The following is a 24,785-nucleotide window of genomic DNA, read 5'->3' as shown; positions in this document are numbered from 1 at the left end:
GATTGACAAAATTTTGCACTATTTCTGATGTTTAAAATCCATTAGAAAACAGAACTGGATGGATTCCTGATGTTGTTATGAATGTCTCAAACTAAAAGTTACCTAATGATTAAACATAAGAGTGTGTTTCTTAAAGTCAGGAACACGACCAGGATGCCCACTGTCTCCACATTATTAAACGTCGTTCTGAAGGTGCCAACTAATGTAATTACACAAGAGAATAAAATAAGAAAATATATAGAGAGAAAAGAGGGCAGAATTTGCATGCGATATGATTATATACTTAGGAAAATTCAAAAGAGGCTGAATTGCTACAAGCAGAATAAAATAAATCAGTTTGTAAAAATTAATAAGTAATAATCACTAGCTGTCCTTATTTCAAATAACTAGAAAACATAAATGAAAGATTTCATTCATAATTTTTTAAATGCTCTAAAAATAAATGTAACAAGAAATGTACAAGGCTTACAGGAATAAAACTAGAAACCTCTACAGAGGCATTTAAAATATGATTGGATAATGTAAAGACATAACTATGCACAGTCATCATAATTTTTGCAGTATAACTTGGGCCAAGGATAGCAGACAAATCCATGGAAGAGAACAAATGGCTTACTGTGTGGCTCTCTGTGTGTGAATGTATGTGTGTGTATAATTTAATATAATACAACCTTACTTTAAATAGGTGAACATCCTCTGAATTCTTAAAAAACATATTGTTTATCCTTTTTTAAAAGTTAAAGTAATTTATCTTGTCCTAAGTAAAAATAAATCCCAGATTGAGAGAGTACTTGGTAGTCAATTGTTGCTCCCTGGCAATAGTGTCCGTTAACACTTAGTGTGGCTTCAGTGAACTTTTCTACCACCTCCTGCCTCATCAGAACATCGTTCCACTTCCTTTGAGATTTCTAAGTGACTCATTAGGCAGTATGGAAAAGCAATTTGTGTATAAAGGTGTTAGTGAGCAATAATGGCTGAATTTTCACTATTTTAGGATCCTTTTGGAGACATGCCTCATTCCAAATGAGTAACACTAATAATGAGAGATTCACTACTTGGCAAACCATAAGGAGAAAATTGGTGGTCAGGCAAGAATAATCAGCTGCACTTATTAAGGGCACATAGTCTTAATTATACAGATAGGTTACTATGACTCAAAGGATGAGTAGAACTTTATTTCATCAATTTCACATTTGCTTTTGTTTTGTTATAGGATCTTAGCCTTTTTGCATAGGTAATAATATCAGACACAAGTAATCCTTTTTAAAGAATTATAAATTAAAGCTGTTATACCAATGTGTGTTTGGAGGTAGAAGATGCCATTTCTTCCCCCTAGATAAGATGTTTAGGAAAGAGACGAGTCTTATTTATACCTTATCATTAGAATCAACCAATGTTCATTAAGTGCATTTAATGTGCTCGGCACCTTGCCATGTCTTTCCCTATATCCAAGGATTTACCCTTCCCTTACTGTGTTCAAATAATGATTTGTCAAATGTGTTATCCTTCGATGAGGATTATCGGTTAATGTGACATTCTACACATCTTGCCAAAATAATCAGATTTCTCATTTCTCTTGCCAATGCTAAAAATAGGATGGATGCATTAGGCATTCTTAAGTCAGTTTGTACCTTAGTTTTATTTCTAATACAGATATTGAGTGAACCCTTAAAACAAAATTACATGTGTGGCTGCAATCATTATTGAGAGATCAACCCCTCCAGCAGTAACAGATACCAGACATAAGCACAATATCACATTATATGTGTGCGAAAAGTGGTGTTTACCCAGAATGTCTTTGGTCAGACTTGTAATGCTGTTTTTTCCCCCATTTTTGTTTGTGGCTGGGTTTTCTTGGCTTCCCCCAACCCCTTTAGCACAGAACTCTGAAAGCCTCTTAGTGATCCAACCCTACCAACCACAATTTATAAAGTCTATCATAACAGTCTATGACAATAAAGAAAACACTAGTGCAAATATGGTGTCTGATTTATAAAGTGATTTTTGTTTCTAGTTTTGGCAGCCTCCCTGCTTCTGCCAGCCGGGGGGTGAGGAAGGAATGAGCTCAGATCCAAACGAGGACTCCCAGTGTGGCAGAGACGACACTCAGCCCATAGACCCCCTGGCCAGACTGGGTGGAAAGCCATCTGTTTCTGCACTTACTATGCATTCTGAGCACTTGAGCTGTGACTGCACTTGACTTTAGTGTGCTGGCTTGTTAATTTCACATTGGGTACCTGTTTGCAGATACCTTCCTGAAACTTACTTGCAGAGGTATTTGAAAGAATAATGTGCAGGAGGAAGGTCAATAAACACATAGCACAAATCACTTTCTTCTCCAAAATGGGATGTTCAGTGCATTCAGGATTGTCCCCTGGGATGTGGGAAAGAAGCATAGGGACTTTCTGTATATGTATTTTTTAATATTAGCTTTTAAAAGCTGTGCTTTAGTAAATATTTTGTAATGTACAAATATACGGGTGTGGTTTTATTTAATATTTAAATAAATAAATGTGTACGTTTGAGAGCATGAAAACTTTTTTCCCTGATGGCGCTGCACAGTCAGCCATTTTTAAAGATCATGGAGTGAAGCTGCAAGCTCCATCAGGACAAGGGCCGCAGCCATTTCGTACACATCTGAATATATCACTCTTAATTTATTCTCGGGAATGAATGAAGAAAAGCATGAACAAATGATCAATAACTGATTGAACTCTGTAAACTAATATTTTACATCAACCAACTCGTAAAGCCATTCAGAATGTTATGAGCCTGATTCTCATTTATACGATGCTGTCTTACCAGTCCTACCATTGATAATTGGGAATATTATAGCCTGAGGCAATAGTGCTTCAGTACAATAATAACACAGGTTTATTTTTGCTAGAAGTTACCTCCAGCTGGCCCTCTCACATCAGTCACGTTTTCATCAGGCTTCTTTGCCCTGCATAGCCTGCTATGTAGAAGGGGGCTTATAATGTGAACTAAAAACATGATTCTGGCTCCATATAGTTGAATTTTATAAAACTCTCTAACTTCCCTCCAGAATATGAAAAGCCAATGGTATTGTAATGACTGCCCATAAGTTATCTTGTTGTCATATCCTCGACCAACCATTTCCTGGAGTATAAGCCTTGGAGTCTCTAAAGACTTAACTGGAGAACAGGAAGTAAGACCAGGGAGCCATAATTATTAAACAATTCATTTTTACCTGAAATTATTTTTTTATTCCCTGGGGATCAGGTACATATTTGGCCTCATCTTCAGAATTCATAATGTAGAATTCAGAATTCACAGTATTCTCTGATATTAAGATTAATGTACCCAAAGATTTGTAGCACTTTGATCCGCAGTGAAATATTCGCTGTTATTTGCTATAGTCTGAACTGGGTAACAGAGAGACCCATCTATTCTGTGAACTAACTAAGAAGCTTTTTCTCTCTCACATAACAATCCAGACATGAGTCATCCAGGACCAGTAGGGATGCTCCTCTGTCCTCAACATGAACCTTCCATCTCTGTTTCCAAGTTGGCTTCTCTATTTGCTGTTATTTCTAGATAGGGGAAGGGTAAAAGAAAACTGAAGACAGTACCTGGGAGTAGAGACATCACTTCTAGTAGTGTCGTATCGGCTGGAAGTTACTCATAAACCAGATCTTGCTGCAAGGGAGGCTGGACAAGGTAGTCTCTAACTGAGCAGCCATTTGTCCACAAAGCTGGAAGAAGGGAGTTGCCTATAACTAATAGGCAAAAAGGAGTGGAAGGAGATGAGGGGACAATGAGCAGTTTCTGATGCTCACTAAACCCCATTTAGGTAGGAAGATGGACTCATTATATGAGCAGGAGTTAACTCTGAGAATACATAAGTCTACTAAAAATTTTAATGGTCAAGATTGTATTTCCAAAAGGTAAAAATACTTTGGGATTATTTAGATTGTGAGAGAGAGAGAAATTTGAAAGTAGATTCAACAGCATTCATCTTTTTGAGGAAGTTTTAAAGGTCTGTTTAGAGATTGCATCTGTAATTATTGAGTAAACCTGGATTGTCACCTGCACAGCTTTTGCTAGGTTTTGTAGATTAAAAAGAGCGTTAATTAAAAACTAGCAAGTTTATCAGATTAGGTGATTGTGTTTTCTACATATGGGAAACATATGGGAAACAGATCCCCTTGAATTGCAATCTTCATTATTAAAGGAGCCCATTCTTATTTTAAGCTAAAGTAAATAATAAATCAATTGAAATTTAAGTAGATTGTAACTGCTTGTGAAATTGTAATCATTGAAGTTGGTATATGCCACTATTTCTCATTTGCCTATTAGTTAAAAAAAAGAGGGGAGAGATTAAACCCCATTCATTGCCTCTTTGCCTTTGTATACAAGAGTATGTGTCCGAAGAAAGTTTCTCATAAACCCACAAGGGTACTTGGGTTTTGGAGCACTCATGTTCCCAAGTCAAGATGTTAGTCATAGTCATGTAGTGGTTTTCCAATAGGATTTCATCTCTGTTTGCCATAATAGTTTTGGAAACTGCAATTCAACCCCAATCACATTTAGCGTTTATAAAAACTGTCTTTATGGGAAAGCTGAAGTAAGACCACAGAGTTTTCCTACAAAACCAAGGCCATCTATTGCCTTTAGCTCAACAATAAGTTATTGGCTTTGTACTCAACTTCAGGGGAGACCCAGGGAAGAAGGTAGGAAGCAGGAGGGTTTGCAAGAGGAAAATAACGGGTGAGTGATGTCAGAGGTGGGCTTTTCTTTGTGCTACAAGTATCCCAGGATGGAAGAAAAGATATTCTGCATGGCATCTTCAAAGGAACAGAGAGCTGGAAGGACATGCCTGAAAGAGGAGCCATCATTATGTGGCCTGGGATCTTGGGCTAACATTCCAGAAGTGGATGAAACTGAGGGTCCTTGGTTGGAGAGCATGACGACAAGGGATAGATTGGATTGTTCTACCAGCAGCGGCAGGAGAGGTACAGCCTGTGTAATTGAAGAATGGGATGTGCTTTAGAGCAGTGTTTCCAAACCTGCTGGATCTTAAGACTCAGTTGGGGCCCTTGTTTTAAAAAGAAGAGAAAAGGCCTCCAGATCTATCAGTGGGGACTCTGATTTGGTAGTTCAGGGGTGGACTCTGTGATTTCTTCACAGCATCCTAGGAAGAGGTGAGAGCCACTGGTAGACAGGGAAGCCATGGTGAATGAAGTGACTGTATTTGAGAAGGAGGGTGAAGCCTGTGGTATGGAAGAGGTGGGTCCCAGAAATTGTCAAGAGCTGTCTGTTTCTGAGATGACCAGACAACAAACGCTTGCTCAAACCTTTGCAAGTTCAGGGTGTGAGGGAGTTCCATTCTCACTTAGCTTCCGCATCACTAGGCTGCTACCCCCGTCCTCGGTCTTTGCCCTTCAAGAACACTAGGTAGTGGCGGTGGTGGCGGTTGTGGTACCAGTAAAAATAATCATTATAATGATAAACCTGAAGGCTCATATGCATCAAAAAGTTTGAAAGCACTCAAAACTCTTCTTCTCAGTGCCCGTGGCTGCTTCTTATTTCATCTAGTCTTTCATGGTGAATGACAATACCGTTATCTCCACCACCCCAAACTAGAAGTCAGATGGTCTTATCCTTTTACTCACCCACTCTTCACCTCTTCCGGCTCCTGTGCATTCTACCGACTTACAAAACCTTCAAGTATTGTCTCTACTCTGCACACTGTGGTGGTCACATGAACAGAGTTCATCATCCTCTCTTGCCTGGATCCTTGCACCTGGCCACCCCGTCCTGGTCTCAATGCCGCTGGTCCATCCTTTCTATAGCTGAAGGACTTCTAAAATGCACATCTGAACAGGTCATTTATTTTCCTGCTTAAAGCATCCTTCAGTAGATCGCTATGGTTGTCAGGATGAAGTCTGAGCTGCTGAACATTTAACAAAAAGTCCTCTGTATTCTGGAAAGCCTCGTTCCAGCCCCTGCCTCTTCAGGCTCGTTACCTTGAATGCTCCATGGCATCAGCTCCATCGCAACTTGTACTCCACGGTCTCACCACACTATGGTGCTGAATTCTCCTGACCTAGCCATACCCTTTCACCTCTCCGCCTCTCTGCTGTAATCAGCAAGTGCAGAGAGGGCAGAGGGCATGTCTGTCCTGCAAACAGTGTCCTCAGAAACCCACAGGACGCCTGACTCCTAGCCTCCATCAGTAAACTTTGTTGAATGGATGAATGAATGAATGATGAGCCTTTGTGCATAGTCGTTTATATGCCATTCCATGCCCTGCTTTGTGTAGTCGGTTTTGTAATTGTCTTTTAAAATCCAACTCAGGCATTACTTCCTGGAGAAGGAGCCCACGGATGCCCGCCCACCCACCTGTGGGGTTAGATGCCCCTCCTGAACACACACAGGGCTTCTAGTAACAGCAGTAACCACATGGACCTGGGATGGGCTGGTTCACTTGAATGTGAGCTTCCCAAGGACAGGGTCTGTGTGATGTTTCCTTTCTATATTTCCAGCCCCAGTGGCAAGCACATAGTTGGTGCTCAATGACAGTTTAAAGAACAAGTTCAATGAACACGCGAGTGACCTGTGCACACTGTGCACTTGGTGTGCTCAGGTGGTGAGTTATTTAATATTGCCAGAAGCTAGCCAGCCATGTGATCAATCCACAGGATTCTTAAGGGGCTGGAGGTCACTCGCAAGCTCAGTGTTTTCCTGCTTCTTTGAGAGGAGAGCGCTTTTCCTCTTTGGAGCGTGAACACGTTAGGGACCTTGGGGTTGGGGGTGCATCTTCACTGGCAGCCTTGGCGCTTTCCTTCCTGGCCTCATGGATCTAAAGCAGCTGGCCTGGTACCTCTGACCCCCTTTGCGTCTCATTCTTAGAGAGAAGTCTGTGAGAGCAAAGTCTTTTCCAGAAGAGATGAGGCTTTATCAATGTAGAAAGCACTGCCAAGGTAGGGTGGCATTATTTTTCAAGTGGCAGAGGAAAACAGAGACATGGTAAATAGCACAATTAGTCCAAGATGCCACACTGCAGTTACTCTGCCAAACTTTTAGGTGACACTTTTTAAACAAGTAGTATAGTGTAAGACATTTGAAAATTGGACTCTTTATGGAGACTAATATTGCTGTCATAAGACTATTTTATGAAAACCCAAGGGGACCTTTAGCTGTAGCAGAAGCTTCCTCATTTAAACCATGAAGGTTAAACAATAAAAACTAATTTTCTATTCCCAGCATACCCATCGCACTCCCAGGAAAAGCATCAGTCTGCTTTATGAAAACAAGGACACACTATTCTTTAGCCCTTTGGTAGGTAGAGGACACGAGCTGTTTGCAAAAATGTGTCTCTTCCAGTTAGCAGACTCCTTTTGGAAGAAATGATCCACCAGTGACTGTATGTGGGGTTTGGGGAGGAGGCCAACTCACACATTGGTAAAGTGTTTCACTGAGGATTTTCATAGATGGGCATGGGATGGTGGCCGCTGATTCAGTAGGAGCTGGAGCATTAGGAGGCTGAGTGCAGTGGTAGTGGTGGTGCGGAGTGTGTAGAATTCATGCTGAGAAGACTTTGGCTTTGGGAGAATTTGATTAGTCAGTACTTTTTATATTAAAAATAAAGGATTATAGGGGTCAGAATGTGAAGTTGCAAATTTAAGATGAGGATGGCTTTTACCTTCAGGATGAGTGGGGTTTATACCCTACCTGCCTTCTCTCCTCCCGTCTGCCTGCTGGGCCACTGGACCCCTCATCCACCTCATGATATTCCCCCTCTCTCTGGGGAGGGTGAGGACCTGCGCTCTCACCTCCTGCAGTGCTCCTGTCCTCTCCCTTCCTGGTGTCGTATAGGGCTCTGCTCTAAGGAACCTAGGCTGAGAAGGGCAACCCACCGTGATCTTTTATAACATGTATTTAGGCAACAGAGAACTCAATGAATCCTGCTCTTAAAGTTCTTTGCTTTGGGTGTTTTTGCACTATGGACTCTTCATAAGGAACCCGTGGTCACCAGCTCCATCCAGGTGCATATACGTGTTCCCCCAGATCCTGTGGATTACAAGGTCAGTGTGAGCTTTAGGGGAGGGAGGAAAGCAAGAGGCTGAGGCAGCGATACTAAAGCCTGTCTCATTAGCTATTGCACAGCACCTGGCGGCTACTCTTTCTGCGCCTTGTTAGCCAAGAATGCCATGGAGATAAGAGCTTTGCAATTAAGGATGAGATATTGATGAAACACTGGCTAAGGCATCTTTCCAAGGGAGAGTGTGTGCAAAAGTCTGCATGTACAGGAGGGTGGGGTTCTTGCAGGTGGAACTAACAGTAATTTCATGTGGCTGGAACCTATGGCATCCCAGAGCATCCTTCCAGGTTTTGAGGTTTGGGGATATAGGGGAGGAATAGTAGGGGGTTTGGGAGTGGTAACCAGACTAAGTGAAAAATTAATGTTTTTCTCTATACTCTCATAACCCATCTGACACCAACTATGTGGAGTTTGCCCTCACACGAAGCAGTTCTCCAGCTCTTCAGACACTAATTGGGTGTTCTGCAATTGAATTATGACACTAACTCATGGGAGGTAACACAGCCCCAATAGGTTAAAGGCTCAGCACCACAAGACTGCCCCACTTCAGATGCCAGTCGCAAGTGCCAGGTTGTTGCCTGTATTTTGGACCAACCAGCTACAAATTGGGGGTTCCCATGACCTCCTACTCAGGTTTGGTAGTATTCTTGAATCGCTCACAGAACTCAGGAAAGCACTTGACTTACTATGACCAGGTTATTATAAAGGATACAGTGAGGATCCACCCAATGGAAGAGATGCTTAGGGCCAGGTATGGGGATGGGGAGGGTCATGTAGCATCCATGCCTCTCAGGGCATGCCACTCCTTCAACACCTGGACATGTTCACCTGCTAGGAAGGCAGTGGTACCCTGGCTGAAGCCCATTGTTGAGAGTTTTTATGGAGGCTTCATTACATAGACATAGTTTATTGAATCATTGGCCATTGGTGGTTAACATCAACTGGGAAGTCAGGAAGTCAAGGGGTGTGATATGGTTTGGCTCTGTGTCTCCACCCACATCTTACCTCAAATTGTAATTCCCATAATTCCCACGTGTCAAGGGCAGGACTAGGTAGAGGTAATTGGATCATGGAGGGTGGTTCCTCCATGCTGTTCTCATGGTGGTGAGTCTCATGAGATCTAATGGCTTTCTAAGCATCTGGCATTTCCCCTGCTTGCACTCACTCTGTCCTGCCACCCTGTGATGAAGGTGTCTGCTTCTTCTTTGTCTGCTTCTCCTTTTCCTTCCCCCATGACTGTAGGTTTCGTGAGGCCTCCCCAGCCATGCGGAACTGTGAGTCAATTAAACCTCTTTCCTTTATAAATTACCCAGTCTCAGCCAGTTCTTTATAGCAATGTGAAAACAGACTAATACAGGCTGGGACTGAAAGGTCCGATCTTCTAATCACATGACTGGTCCCTCTGGAAACCAGACCCCATTCTCTAAGGGTCACATCATTAGCATAAACTAAGGTAAGGTTGGAAGGGGCCGATTATGAATAACAAAGGATGCTTCTGTGACACCTGTCATGCAGGAAATTCCAAAGGCTTTAGGACCTCTGTGCCAGGAACCTGGGATGAAGACAAATTGCATATTTCTTATTAAATTACAATATTACACAGGCCTAGTTATGCAGGGCCTTCTAAGCCCTGGTAAGGAACGTGGACTTGTACCCGAAGTCTGGAAGCAGCCCCTGGAGGATTTTAAGAAGGGATGTGTACTTTAGGATGCCCTCTCTAACCGCAGTGGATCAGCTTGAGGAGGGCAGGAGACAGGAAGAGGGGGTAGGAAGCTATTATGGTAGTCCTAATGAGAGGTGATGAAAACTTGAAGGAAGGCGGTGCTACCCAGGTTGGAGAGGAGGGAATGGATTTCCTAGCTCTTTACAAGGTGGAAATCTGCAGGACTTCTCTGCAGGAATTGGAAACTGGCTATTCATTTTCAGAAATAACCCATGTGTGGCATTCATGTGCTAACTCGGCTGATGAATGCACTATTCTTGTAACTAGGTTGGAGAAGAATTACATGAAGGGTATCATTAAGATGTTGAAATGAATGCATTACATATGTTAACAAGTGTATGAACCCTGTATTATATCTGGCAAACGGGGTGTTAAATCCTTGTTCAACCAGCCAGATGTCTCTGCAGCTGCTGCTGGTATTGCAGAGGGAGGCAGCCACCTGAGACCCCAGCTATGAGCTGGTGCCAGTGATTTCCAAAGCATCTGGCTGTACAAATTCCTTCTTCTATTCTCTGATTGACAGGTACCACATGGATCACACAATTCATATCACAACGCACAGGTGAGATTTTCAGTCTGATAAGCTCAGACTCCAGCAACTTGACCTTTTCAGAATATCTTTGCAGCTGAGAATGTTCTCAGTTGGAGCTGAAATTATTATTATTATTATTATTATTATTATTATTAAGATGGAGTCTCACTCTATTGCCCAGGCTGGAGTGCAGCGGTGTGATCTCAGCTCACTGCAACCTCTGCCTCCTGGGCTCAAGCGATCTCAAGCCTCAGCCTCCCGAGTAGCTGGGATTACTGGCGCCTGCCGCCATGCCCAGCTAATTTAAAAAATATTTTTAGTAGAGATGAGGTTTTGCTGTATTGGCCAGGCTGGTCTCGAACTCCTGGCCTGAGGTTGATCCTCCTGCCTTGGCCTCCCAAAGTGCTCGGATTACAGGTGTGAGCCCCTCCTCCAGGCCTATTTATATTATTTTGTAAGTTGGAAAAAAAAAAAAAAAACTGTAGTCAAACAATCTTAAAAACAATTTAATAACATTCTCTCCTGAAGTGGAATGTTATCAAAGTCTTGTTTAGGGCAGTTATTCAGCTGAATTTACAAAGAGGGGCAGGCGTATCCTTTGCTGTAAATGTTTAAATTGCCTGGAGCAAAATTCCCATAACTACTTAAAGGAGTTGAAAATACTTGTGCTTATATTTATTCTTACACAGTACCATCTCTCCTAAGTGGCCCTAGTTTATTGAGACTGAGCCAGCTCTGAGACATCTCCCTCCTCCTTAAGTTTGGCAAATATCCTAAAACGTTTGAAAAGATGTTTAAAAGATCTGAAGGAAGCTGATCTCAATGGACCAGAGACAAAGTCTGCACAGCCAGGCTCCTGGGAATTGCACTTTTTGGATGCTGAGTTCAGGAGAGACAGTACTAGAGACCACAGTTACACAATCACATTGATCTTTTGTGTACTTTGTTTCCTGGAGAAGAAATTGTGTAATCCCAGCATTTTTTTATGAGTCAAATAAAAGTTGAAATTAAAAAAAAAATCACATTGGTTGTTTTCCTGTCTGTTTAAATGTACTCTGACAGCAAAGATGAAAAGTTAATGCAGTCTAAATAGAAAAATACCACAATGAGAAGATTTTAAAAATATGTTGTGAAATGTCCTCATCTCTATTGTTTTCAGACATTGGGGTTTCAAATCTGCAAAGACTGACTGCGACGGTGTCCCAGGCTTGTCAATGTGGGACAGTGTCCACTAGGTGGCAGTATGTCAGAAGGTTTCTTTTATCCTTGAATGGGCAGAGATTTCTTTGGTTGCTCTGGTAGTTTGGTTTCCTTTTTTTGTCTTGTTTTGAAGGGTTAAGTAAAGCTATCATAATTTACTTGTTTAAAATTGCTCTTATCTAAAAATGCATAAATTCGTTGCAAGGCCTACTTGTTACAGGGTGACCATGAATAAGTTGATTCATTCCTGTGAATTTTCTTGGTAACTTATTGTAAGTTATGATCCTCATTGTCATGGTTGCTTATAGAAACCAAGGGGCAATTCTTTCTGCCCTTTGCATGTAACAGATGATGAATATGCTGTATCCTGAGAAGGTAGATCACAAATCCTCCTGGGGAGCTGGACATGGTGCTCATTAGCCAACAGAAGAACTTAGGGGCGCCCTTTGCCCGGCTTCCTCAGCCTGGGAACTGTTTCTGGCTTCTGCTCCAGGCTGTTCGTTGTTGAAGTTACCTGCACTTCTCTACACAAATCTACAGGCATTCCGATGGCGTGGGTAACATGTGGTTGCGTTGGATGTTTATTCAGAGTGTTAACTAACTGGTTTTTGTTCGTTTACAGCTGGCTTAAAATAAGATAAAACATACATAAATTTTTTAAAAGATCTCTTTCATGTGAATGATTTGTTCAGAAGAAAGGAGTCGGGATGTTCTTTTGTACTGTTTTCCCAAAATTAGATTATCAGAACTTTCTGAATTCAAAGAAACCGGCAGTGCCGTCTGAATGATAAGATTTTGGAATAAAGAACTATAGAAATTTTAAAACACTCTAATTAATCTGGCAGATGTAGAGGACTAATGTGGATGAAAAGAAATGTAAATGCAAAGCTTAGAAAATAAACGGGATTGTCAATTGGGGTGAAGTTTTGGGTTCTTCTTAAGAAGGACTCCTATAATCCTGAAAATGAAAAATATTAAGGGGCCATCAGAAGGTCTGTGCTTGGCATGTGTATAGCAAAGTCTCTGATCTTTGAGAAGATGGCAACACGGAATGGCTCCTGCTCTGTGGAGTGGACTCGATAGGGTCATGTTTGGAGATGCGACGTCCCTTATCCATGTCCTGCAGGTCTTAGTCTTGGGGGTTCATCAGCCGTAAACATGGGTTGGCCGGTTCTGAGCCAGTTGTTTTCTGAAGCCCCTGGAAATTCTGAGATCATATTTTCTGATGTCCCGGCTCCTTTTTGTCAGATCCCAGGATCCCCAGATGCCAGTCAAGGTGAGCCACCTTTTTAGAGTTACTACTTCAGGGAGGGAATCGCGCTAAGGATTCCTGGGCAGACGAGTGGTATTTTGTCCCAGCTTTCATGAGTGTATTTTATGATGATACCTTGTAAAAGGATATGGGTGTGTAGATCCAGAGACCAAAGTCAAGTCTCAGCTTTATTAGGTGAAGCCTTATTCTCTCTCTGCCTCTATTTCTTAGTCTGAAAAGTGAGGTTAGTAGTAGTTATGGTTTTCCAGCCTCTGATTCTAATAAAAATAAAATATGGTAACAAGGAAAATACTTTGCTGTCTACAAATGTAAGAGGTTATTAAATTTTCAATATGTGGAATATATATTGCAAGTCGCGAGACTATAGCAAACCCTTAACTGAGATGTCACCAAACAACTATTCGTGGGAACACTTAATTAGTAACAATGTTTCTCAGTACCTGCTACATATTAGTATCATCTGGGAGCATCTTCAAACAACTACCAAGTCACTGTCAGACTAATTGGGTTCGTTATCCTGGCTGAGGTTGGGGGTATGGGTATCTTCTAAACTGCCTAGGTGGCACTGGAATGCCTCAAGTACTACCTACAAAACTTCAGTTACAATCTCAAGACCAGAAGCCACCCTAAAAGTGTAGTCTTAGGAGAATGTTATTTTTTATGATTGATATATGTGCACATAAATAACAATGGTTTTAGAGCTCAAAAAGCTGGGGTGCAGATACAGATACTGGGAATACTTTCTTTGTACCTTGAGGTTATAGACACATCATGTGCTCTCTTTTTGACTGAAACTTACCTATAAGGTTTCTGAGGGGAATTGCAATCCTTCGACATCCAAAAGATATAAAATGAGAGCATCATTACCTCATGGGTCTCTAGCTAGAGTTTTAATTCATCCTGGATCATGAAGCCTTTTGTTCTTTTTTTTTTTTTTTTTTTTTCTTAAAGCAGACATTGAAAGTGCATCTGAGAGGTGCTGCTGGTTACTGAATTTTCTTGAAACAAAATGAGTCTGTAGCAACTCTGACCTAGAAGTTTCTGATTAAATGGGAAAGAAAAGTTCATTCCCGGGTAGAAGAGTACGAACTTTCCCTGTCCCTTGAATCAGTGGCTTGAATCTGCTGCTTCTTTGGCCTGGGTCTCAAGCTTCCAGAAAATCTCCAGTCTGTGCCTCTGTGACCCTTTTAGGATGTGAAAGGGATTGTCATTCTTAGATGAGGCCCCAGGCCAGCAACATCAGCTCACTGGTGCTGAATGCAAATTCTCAGGCCCCACCCCAAACCTGCTGGATCACAAACTCTGGGGCTGGTCCCAGCAGCCTGTTTTACACGCCCTCCAGGAGCTGGTGGTACAATGCATACATGCTCAAGTTTGAGGACCACCGAGCTAGGACAAAGACGCTTTTCTTGTTTTTCTTTTTCTTTTCTTTTTTTTTTTTCAGACTGGGTCTTGCTCTGTCACCCAGGCTGGAGTACAGTGGCACATCACAGTTCACTTCAGCCTCTACCTCTTGGGCTCAAGCAGTCCTCCTGCCTCAGCCTCCTGAGGAGCACAGGTGCATGTTGCCACACCCAGCTAATTTTTTAAAATTTATTTTTATAGAGATGGGGTCTCCATATGTTGCCCAGGCTGGTATCAAACTCCTAGGCTCAAGCAATCTTCACACCTAGACCTCTCAAAGTAGTAGGATTACAGGCATGAGCCATCATGCCTTGCCTGGCTTTCTTGATTGTAGATGTGTTTGTATAGAAAAATCACAGAACAGGTATTTGTAGATATATGCCAGACTTAGTTCTGCTTCCTTCTCCCCTTCCCTGTCTCTCCTCTGATGGAAAGGCAGATTAGAGCTAGAGGGAAAAAGAGGGGTAGCGTTAAATCTCAGAATTACTCTGTCACCAAGGTTCCTCTTCCAATCTGTAAGAGCCAGTAATCGAGTAAAGATATATTGTGTATATATAACCATATAAAGATATACACTATGTTTAAAGATATACTGTATATCCAGCTTTGCTGGCACCAAAGTGAAGAAGAGATGAGCAGAGGAAGGTCTGTGCCCTAAGGCCACCCATCCACCTGCCTGACAAGAGCTGGGTAGAAAGAAGAAACTGCTATCAAGGCACATCCCTGTTGCGTGTCAGATCCCTCCACACACTTCGACACTTCCATAGCACTTGCACCTGCTACAACAAGAAAATGCCCGGAAGCCACTAAACAAGTGGCAGCGTTTGAAGGATAAGGGGCCCAATGGCTGGGAAACTGCGGATGGGAGAAAGACAGCACAATTATACTCACATTTGCAGCAGGTAGTAGAGCACCATGAGCAGCTTAATAATGACATCCTCCTATAGCCTTAAGGGAGAAAATAAAAACCTGCAGAAAGAAAGGAAAAAAAAAAAAAAAAAGATACACTGTGTATCTGTAAGTCTGTCTTGAAGGCAGGGGAGACAAAACCAGGAAATTCCAGAAATTGGGCACCATTGAGGTCTTGAGGAAATCTTGGAAGACTGGAGGTCAACATGAGTGGGGAAGAAAACGAGGCCTGGTAAGGGCCACTCAACCCAAAAGGGGCCACCATGTGCCTAAATACCCGCCCTACACACGGCGCTCCCAGAGCTGTGCAGTGCAGTGCCTGGGTCTAAGCAAAAGCAGAAGGTGGCTTTGGGTGAGTCCTAGGGTTTCTTTTGAAGAGTCAGCCACACTGTGACTTTAGAACTTCAGAACAGATCAGTGAAGACAGCTGTGCTGTCTCCTCCAATGGTCATTAAAAACAATGTAGATTCTTGTCTCTCTCTCAGAAGTTTGGAAGCAGAAAGAAGAATAAATGTTATCTTATCTCCAGAATCCTTCCAGCTAATAACAATTGAAATTATGTTATTGCCTCTATCTATCTATCTATCTATCTATCTATCTATCTATCTATCTATCTATCTATCCATCCATCCATCCATCCATCCATCCTCTATCTCAAAGCACTCCTCTCTAGACAGTTAAAGAACTTAAGCTGCATGGCCTACCTTTCAAACATCGTGGGGAGAATGGTTAGCATGAATAGTTATTCCAGTAATAGGGGAAATTAGGAATCTCTCTGGAGTGTTTTGTTTTGTTGTTTTTTTTTTTTTTTTTTTTTTTTTTTTTTCCAGTATTCATATAATAGATATCTCTTTTGGTTTTTGTTTTTGTTTTGAGATGGAGTCTCACTCTGTTACCCAGGCTGGATTACAGTGCGATTTCAGCTCACTACAACCTCTCCCCACCCACCTCCTGGTTCAAGCGATTCCCCTGCCTCAGCCTCCTGAGTGGCTGGGATTATAGGCACCCACTATCACACCTGGCTAATTTTTGTAATTTTAGTAGAGACGGGGTTCCACCATGTTGGCCCAGCTGATCTTGAACTCCTGACCTCAAATGATCTGCCCACCCCAGTCTCCCAAAGTCCTGGGATGATGGGTATATAATAGACATCTAAATTTACCAGGCACTATGCTAAGTGCCTACACACATTATCTCCTTTAGTCTTCACAAGCACCCTGTGATGGGGTGCTGTTAATATCCTCCGTTTATGCAGGGACTTGAACCAAGGCGAAAGCCTGAGCTTTCATCCTCTCCACCTTACTCTTGCCCTAAGATGTGACATTTTAATGTCAGCTAATGGCTTGATACAGGTGGTCATGTGGTTACCTATTTCATCTTTTATTCTCAGGATTCAAGTTGAGATATGCAATTACCTGTACTCTTTATGTTTTTTCTTTTTTCTGGCTTGTGCTTCTAACCCTCTATTTGTGGCAATATTTTAAGTTAATTATTGGTACTCTAAAGGCTCTTAGACTTCCATATAGTGCTTTAAGTACACTGTAACTTTAAAGTAAAAAATTAACCACTGGGAGCTAAGCATCATTCTCTTTCCTGTGGGCTGAGCTTTAGTATTATAACAGAAATTCACTAATGAAATAGACATGAAAAGAGCCTTCCAGAAGATTTAAGAGGGTCATATATTCTGTGTATTGTTATTTTCTTAGTTAACTTTATCTCCATTTGTGTACCTGCTACAGATTTTTAATTATGTTTAATTACGCAATGGTTTATAATCTACATCGTCTTTTATTTCCTCTTACTGTCCAAAGTATTTTGTTTGAAGTTGGGTATGGTCTCAAACATGTCAACACCAATTCTTTGGGGTGAACTACCGTTGATAGCCGCCTGGTACACATAGGAATTTCATTGCCAGTGCTATTATGGCACCTTTGGAAGGAAAAGAGGGTTAATTTGTTGCATATATAACAGCCCCGAATTCTTACTGCTTTACAGAAAGAATGATTTTACAAATAAAATTATTTTTCCTTTTTATTTCAGGAATTACAACATATCGTTGGATCACAGCACATCAGAGCAGAGAAAGGTAAGCATGGATCCATATGTATGTGTGAAATGCCACAGGGTCACTACTCTTTCGGCTATAATAATACGGTTTCTCTCTTCTCCAGCAATGGTGGATGGTTCATGGTTAGATCTGGCCAAGAGGAGCAAGCTTGAAGCTCAGCCTTTTGCTCATCTCACTATTAATGCCACTGACATCCCAACTGGTAAGCTCCATTTGCATCCAGCCTGAAAAATATTTTAAGAGTCATTTATCAGCCCATTTCAATACTGAAACCTATTTTCAGTCTGTCACTAAATTTTTGAGAGCCCTTACTTCAAAGCCAAAGGAAAGACCATTCATCCTCAGGTGATGACTCACATCCTGGAAACCGTGATTCTCAAAAATGTCAGAATGGACATCATCACCCTATTCATTTTCAGATCATCAGAATGGATGCTTATTTTAAATGACTGTCAGCTGAGAGCCTGTAACCTGGAAGGACGATCCTTTGTTATGCTCGTCTGTACTTTCCCAAGCTGAAGTTGACACAGCCCTGCTGCTGACCTCAGAGGTGAATGAATTCATCAGGTAGTCACATACTCAGCTATCTCCTGCAGAGGTCCAGGGAGGACACTTTAGATCCCTGTTAAGTTCCTTAAGAGACAGTAACCCTCTAGAAAATGAGATCTCCCCCCCTTCTCCAAGAGCTTATCATTTTCTCTGAGTAAATGTTTAGCTCAATGGACTAGAGACCTGATTATCTTGAAAATGAAGAAACCTGGAGCTCTCTGCTTACAGCTACCCTAATACACCAGTTATTCCATCATGCAACCCCCACCGGTTACTTCGCCATGGGCTAGATAGCTATCAAAAACATAAAGAAAGTTATGATAGAGTGACGATTGAACATTCTTGTTATCATCATGCAACTAATGGAACACTTGAAGATCTTAAAGGGGGATCTTGAAGTGTCCTCCCTAGCACTCTGCAGGAGATGGCTGAGTCTGTGACTACCCGATGAACTCTTCCACCTGTCAATCAGGCATTTTCCCTTCCTCATTACCTCTCATCCTTACTGCAATCCTGCAAGGTAGGGATTATCACGCAGATTTTGCAGACAGGGAAACTGAATGATACATAGGTTGTCATTTGTTCCCAGTTCATGATGATGGTAGGATTAGAAGTTGAATTCCCGTCCCGTTGATTGCTAAGTCCATGCTTTCCATGCTCTCTATTATCACATAAGCAGGCCGCAAGGTATTTGTGGTCAGTTGGCTTGGCCAGAGGGAAAGCATTCAAAGCCGCTATGTTTCTCTTTTCCTGTGAGAAGTAGATTCATGTAACGTCTAATAACAGGGGTGCTAAAATCTGACTGCCTGGGTTTGAGGCTCCATTGTACTGGTTCTGTGACCTGGTACAATTTATTGGAATCACTTATGCTTCGGCTTCATCACGTCTGAAATGGGGATGATGATAGCATCTGCCTCAAGGGGTAGCTATGAAGATGAAATGAGGTAGAGTACTAATGTTCTTGTGTGGACGAACAGCCAAGTAAGCACTTGTGAGTGTGACTTGTTATTTTTGAGTTTAATTAAGTAATTATACATATTCCACCTTTTTCCTGCAAATAATTTAAGGCAAGTTTTTCTTGGAGTTAAAGAAAGAAAGTTCAAGTTTTGCTGAATTATTTGGAAAACTTTATTACGGCATGGATAAGGGAGGGCTTTTTCCTGACCAAAGACACAGACAGGGAGAAACCAATTTTTTGGCTTTTAGAGGATTTTCCAAATGACCTCTCCTGTCCCAGACACTTGCTTCATAAATAGTTTTTTCTCTCTGTGTGTCTATGCATGTCTTGTGATGGAGCTACACTAATTTTCTCTGCGTGGAAAACTGTTTTGCATGTTAGCAAAGGCAATCAAATAAATATGGATGCATGTGTATTAATTTCTCTGAGTGGAAAACTATTTTGCATGTTAGCAAAGGCAATCAGATTAATACGAATGCATCAGCTGTGTGTGCTATTAATGTATTATCTTTTATCTTTTGAGTTCACTTTAAATGGCATATGATAAATATTGCATTAGACTGTGTGCCAAAGTCTGTTTGGCAATAGCAAGCGTGTTTTAGTTATCAAACTCTCTCTGCAGGCACCTAGCATCAAATCATTGCCAAAAACACAAGGCAAAACTCCTGGTTATTTTCTGACAGTTATTGAGTTTGTGACTGAGTGAAAAGAGGTAGTGTATACTTCTGTTTAAGAAAATAGAATCTGTGGCTCTGGCTGGGCCCACAATTCCTTGAGTCCATTTATTACCCGGTTTTGGCCAGTAGTGGAGGTTTCAGAGGAAGTGGCTTTAAATGTGCATGTTCATTTTGGGGCTCTGTTTTATACTTATTTACACAAGTAAAATCAGAATCTGCTCTGCCTTATATGGACTGATACCACTTGCATTTTCAAGATGTCTTAGATGAAAATGCATTGGGAAATATTTCATGAGGTCAGAATACATGGCTTTCTTTAGGAGGATACTCAGGCTAAATATTTGCAGAGACCTGTCCTGCAGCACTTAGCAGGAGGGACTGAAGTGTAGGGCAGGGGAGGCTGGGAAAGCTGGCAGGCTGGAGTCAGAGGTTGTCAGTGTGCCTCAGTGATGAAAATCCAGGTTTCCATGTGAGGCCCGCCATGTGATCACTGCATACTTCTCTCATGTTTTTTCCTGGCGTGGTCTGTTTCTGAGTCTTCTCTTCACACTGACTGGCTCTGGTCCTTTTCACCCATATGTGCCATGCATATTCCATTCTTTGGTCAGTTTCCCTCACTGATAATACCCTCCCTTTTCTCAGCCCATCCAAGTCTGACCCAAGGCCCCGCTGTCCTCTGGCTTCTCTGTCCCCTTCCTGAGCTGAACTCTCCTGCTTGCCATGAATTTCTGCAGCTTTCTCTTGGCAGTTGCTTATAACTGAATGTCGGCCATGTGCTATGCAGCATGCAGAAGTGAAAATGCATATTTTATATGCTTATTTTCTATTTTCTCTACTATTAGTGGTAAGTGTCCTTAGGGTACAGTTGTTTGATATAATTCTTAATTACGGACGGAGTGACTGTCCCTAGAAAGCACCACATAGATATTGTGTGACTGATCAAAAGCATGAACCAGTGAATGTATGAGTAAGTCGGTGCACAAAAATAGAGAGATGTTTAGTAGGAAATAAGGGCACTTCTTCCACATGACTTACCTAACAATGGGAGTGGTAATCAGTCAAGGTTCCTATCTTCTCCCGCCTCTCTATTTCATACTCTTTCCTTGCCTTCCTAGGCCATGTCTTGCTCTAACGCTAGCTGATTCAACCCATTGAGAGGGTAGACTTCTCTTCTGTTAAGAGATAACTACAAGAAAAAATCACTGATTGAACAATGAATTGACTACAAGAGTGGGATAAGAATGAGGGCAGCATGGGATAACTTGAGATGGGAAGCATCTTGAATTTCATGGGTTTTGTCAATGGATTCGAGGAATTGCTTTTACTAGTGTTCATGAGGGGCGTGATGATCATGCTCACTCACTTGGGACCAGATGATGGTATTTGTATCTGGGGTGCTTTAATCTGGGATGACCTGAAATAAGACCTCCAATGAAAAAGAAGGGTGTTTATTGTGGTGAGCCCAGGAGGCAAGAGGGCCTGTGATGACCCCGCTCCAGATAGGTCGTGGAGTTCAGGAAATACCCTGTTTCTGGACAGACAGATTGAAACCATTGAATTCTTAGTCTTCTCATGATGGGTTGCCCCACCATCGGATGGCCCTTGCTGCAGTTTTTCTCCCAAGTGTTGAAAGAACTACCTGTTTGGTTCCTGCAGCCTAGTTTTGAGGCTCCCAGATCACACCCCAGGCTCCCAGTTCTTTAGAAATAAAATAGTAGAACATTCTCTAACTTGTGGGTCTCTAGAGAAGGATGTAGATGTTCAAGGTCCCCCAAACCAGACTAGGCTGGGAAGGTAACTAGTGTGTGTTTCCGTTTTTTCATTTGTTTAGTTTGTTTGTTTTTTGAGACAGAGTCTTGCTCTGTCTCCCAGGCTGGAGTGCAGTAATGCGATCTCGGCTCACTGCAACCTCTACCTCCTTGATTCAAGTAATTCTCTTGCCTCAACCTCCCCAGTAGCTGGGATTACAGGTGCCCGCCACCACGCCCAGCTAATTTTTTGTATTTTTAGTAGAGATGGGGTTTCACCATGTTGACCAGGCTGGTCTCGAACTCCTGACCTCGTGATCCACCTGCCTCGGCCTCCCAAAGCGCTGGGATTACAGGCGTGAGCCACTGTGCCCAGCCATGTGTTTCTTTTTCTCTATGAGGTTCTCGTAAGGATTCACTCTAACCAGAGAGTTGTCAGTTTTGATGGATCTCTGGAATCCACTATAAGTCTTCATCTCTGGGGGCTGATGTATCTCCCTCAGCATCTCAGGGCCTAAGTTGTGGGTGGGTGTGACAGGCAGCAATGAACTTCTCTTGGTTGCAGGAACTCTGTCAACTCCAGTCTGAGACTCAACTCTGTTTTGTTTTGCTTTCAAACTGTTGACCACCTTAGTTTAGGATAAGTATTTACAAAATCCTCTGGAGGAAAAATGTATTTTTGTACTTTCCACAGTATTACAACTTTCCCACCATTAGTTACCAGCTTTTCCAGTTGAATAATACTGTCCACATCACTACAAATGTTTGATTAATTGGGTTTACCATAGAGGTATTGCCAATTTTTAATGACCCAGGAAATTACACCAAGGAAAATACACCAAGGACCCGAAATATGAAAAGCACTGGACACTTTGCTGGTTTAGAAGGTTCTTTAGAAATGTTTTACTGCACAGAAGCTGTAGCAAGAGAACCAGGTGCCACCTCATTTCAGGGGTGAGTAGGGCTAAATGAGAATTCTGGTCAGTCAGGAGAAGCTTTATAGACCTTTGGTCAGAAGGATTGTGTGAAGTTGTTAAGCTAGGGAGTGCAATGCTAAGAATATGTTCTTTTTGAGCTTCTCTGGGGTTAACTTTTTAGTTGTGCAAGCCAAGGAGGGAGACATTTGGGCTACTGGAGGTGAAGAAAATAGATCATGAGAATTGAGTTTAGATGTCTGACCTTTCAGCCAAAGTTACTGTGACCCAGTTTTTCATCTCCTACTTTCCCTCTTTATGAATTAGAAGAGAAGGTTGAGACTTGTGACATATGGAAATTGTCTTCCTATCCTAGTTTCTTGCTTTCCTGTCTCAGTTGCCTTTGGCGAATCTCTCCCTTCAACCTGGAATGACCTTTCTGCTCTCGTCTGTGTGGCTGAATCCCATTTCTCTTAAGTTTTCAGACTTAGCAGCAACTCCACAAAGGCATTCTTTACCCTTCTGGGTGGAAAGTTGTTCTTGCCTCTCCCTCCTTTGAGCTCCCATAGGAGTTACTGAACCTTGCCTATTGGTACTTATGCCTTACTTCTGATGTGAACACATATCGTACTTACCCCTGGTGCACTACAGGTGCCTTGAGGGCAGGAAAAATGAGTTTTCATTTTCGTACCCTCTACCATGCCTAATAGAAGCACCAAGTACATCTGAATGTATTCTCCCCTTCTAGAAAGGAAATCCCAAGAAGTTATTCTCCCTTTGGAATAATGACTGCTATGCTATTTTTTCTCCCTAACCTCATAGAATTGTGAAGACGTCCTTCTCTTTTAAGGACTGACTTTTAAATCATATGCCTCTCTTCTCCACAGGTTCCCATAAAGTGAGTCTGTCCTCTTGGTACCATGATCGGGGTTGGGCCAAGATCTCCAACATGACTTTTAGCAATGGAAAACTAATAGTTAATCAGGATGGCTTTTATTACCTGTATGCCAACATTTGCTTTCGACATCATGAAACTTCGGGAGACCTAGCTACAGAGTATCTTCAGCTAATGGTGTACGTCACTAAAACCAGCATCAAAATCCCAAGTTCTCATACCCTGATGAAAGGAGGAAGCACCAAATATTGGTCAGGGAATTCCGAATTCCATTTTTATTCTATAAACGTTGGTGGATTTTTTAAGTTACGGTCTGGTGAGGAAATCAGCGTCGAGGTCTCCAACCCCTCCCTACTGGATCCGGATCAGGATGCAACATACTTTGGGGCTTTTAAAGTTCGAGATATAGATTGAGCCCCAGTTTTTGGAGTGTTATGTATTTCCTGGATGTTTGGAAACATTTTTTTAAACAAGCCAAGAAAGATGTATATAGGTATGTGAGACTACTAAGAGGCATGGCCCCAACGGTTCGAGACTCAGTATCCATGCTCTTGACCTTGTAGAGAACACGCATATTTACAGCCAGTGGGAGATGTTAGACTCATGGTGTGTTACACAATGGTTTTTAAATTTTGTAATGAATTCCTAGAATTAAACCAGATTGGAGCAATTACGGATTGACCTTATGAGAAACTGCATGCGGGCTATGGGAGGGGTTAGTCCCTGGTCATGTGCCCCTACGCAGCTGAAATGGAGAGGGTGTCATCTAGCACAAGTGAAGGATCATCTGAAGGGGTAAATTCTTTTGAATTGTTACATCATGCTGGAACCTGCAAAAAATACTTTTTCTAATGAGGAGAGAAAATATATGTATTTTTATATAATATCTAAAGTTATATTTCAGATGTAATGTTTTCTTTGCAAAGTATTGTAAATTATATTTGTGCTATAGTATTTGATTCAAAATATTTAAAAATGTCTTGCTGTTGACATATTTAATGTTTTAAATGTACAGACATATTTAACTGGTGCACTTTGTAAATCCCCTGGGGAAAACTTGCAGCTAAGGAGGGAAAAAAAAATGTTGTTTCCTAATATCAAATGCAGTATATTTCTTCATTCCTTTTAAGTTAATAGATTTTTCAGACTTGTCAAGCCTGTGCAAAAAAATTAAAATGGATGCCTTGAATAATAAGCAGGATGTTGGCCACCAGGTGCCTTTCAAATTTAGAAACTAATTGACTTTAGAAAGCTGACATTGCCAAACAGGATACATAATGGGCTACTGAAATCTGTCAAGAGTATTTATATAATTGTTGAACAGGTGTTTTTCTACAAGTGCTGCAAATTGTACATTTTTTTTTCAAAATAGAAAAGTTATTAGTGGTTTATCAGCAAAAAATCCAATTTTAATTTAGTAAATGTTATTTTATACTGTACAATAAAAATATTGCCTTTGAATGTTAATTTTTTTGGTACAAAAATAAATTTATATGAAAACCTGCCTTGTGATTTTGTACTTCTTCATGTCTCTTTTGCTGTGTGATCCTATTATTTTCAATATGGTAATGTGGCTTCTATCTCTTTCCAAAGGTTACTGGGAGAAATGCAGATTTAATTAAAAATTAGAAGCAGATTCAATTAAATTAATGATCCTTGGAATTTGAAAAATAATTTGCAAGGAATTTGTATGCAAGGATATACCCAGATAGAAAATGGAGGCTACTTCACTCACAAAAGCCAAAATTTATATGATGTTGATATTGTGAGAAAAATACGGTGCTTTGTATAAGTTCATAATGTCTTAAAGAATAACTGTGCATGTTGTGCACATGTACCCTAGAACTTAAAGTATAATTTAAAAAAT

General features: G+C 41.4%; 1 protein-coding gene across 2 annotated transcripts in view; it reads left to right on the top strand.

Annotated features, from left to right (window-relative positions):
• The window catches only part of TNFSF11 (TNF superfamily member 11), a 44,847-nt gene extending 20,424 nt beyond the window's left edge, over positions 1–24,423 (top strand). For both annotated transcript variants that reach the window (XM_010374492.2, XM_010374491.2), the window contains 3 exons: positions 17,150–17,195; positions 17,281–17,379; positions 22,911–24,423. In XM_010374492.2, the coding sequence (XP_010372794.1) occupies positions 17,150–17,195; positions 17,281–17,379; positions 22,911–23,332 (567 nt within the window). In that variant the 3' untranslated portion in view covers positions 23,333–24,423. The remainder of the gene's footprint in view (positions 1–17,149; positions 17,196–17,280; positions 17,380–22,910) is intronic.
• Positions 24,424–24,785: the final 362 nt, after the last annotated feature.

This window comes from Rhinopithecus roxellana, chromosome 18 (genome assembly GCF_007565055.1).
Source record: "Rhinopithecus roxellana isolate Shanxi Qingling chromosome 18, ASM756505v1, whole genome shotgun sequence".
Taxonomy (NCBI): domain Eukaryota; kingdom Metazoa; phylum Chordata; class Mammalia; order Primates; family Cercopithecidae; genus Rhinopithecus; species Rhinopithecus roxellana.
The sequence above is the reverse complement of the archived record's forward strand: the minus strand, read 5'-3'. Positions and strand labels throughout refer to the sequence as shown.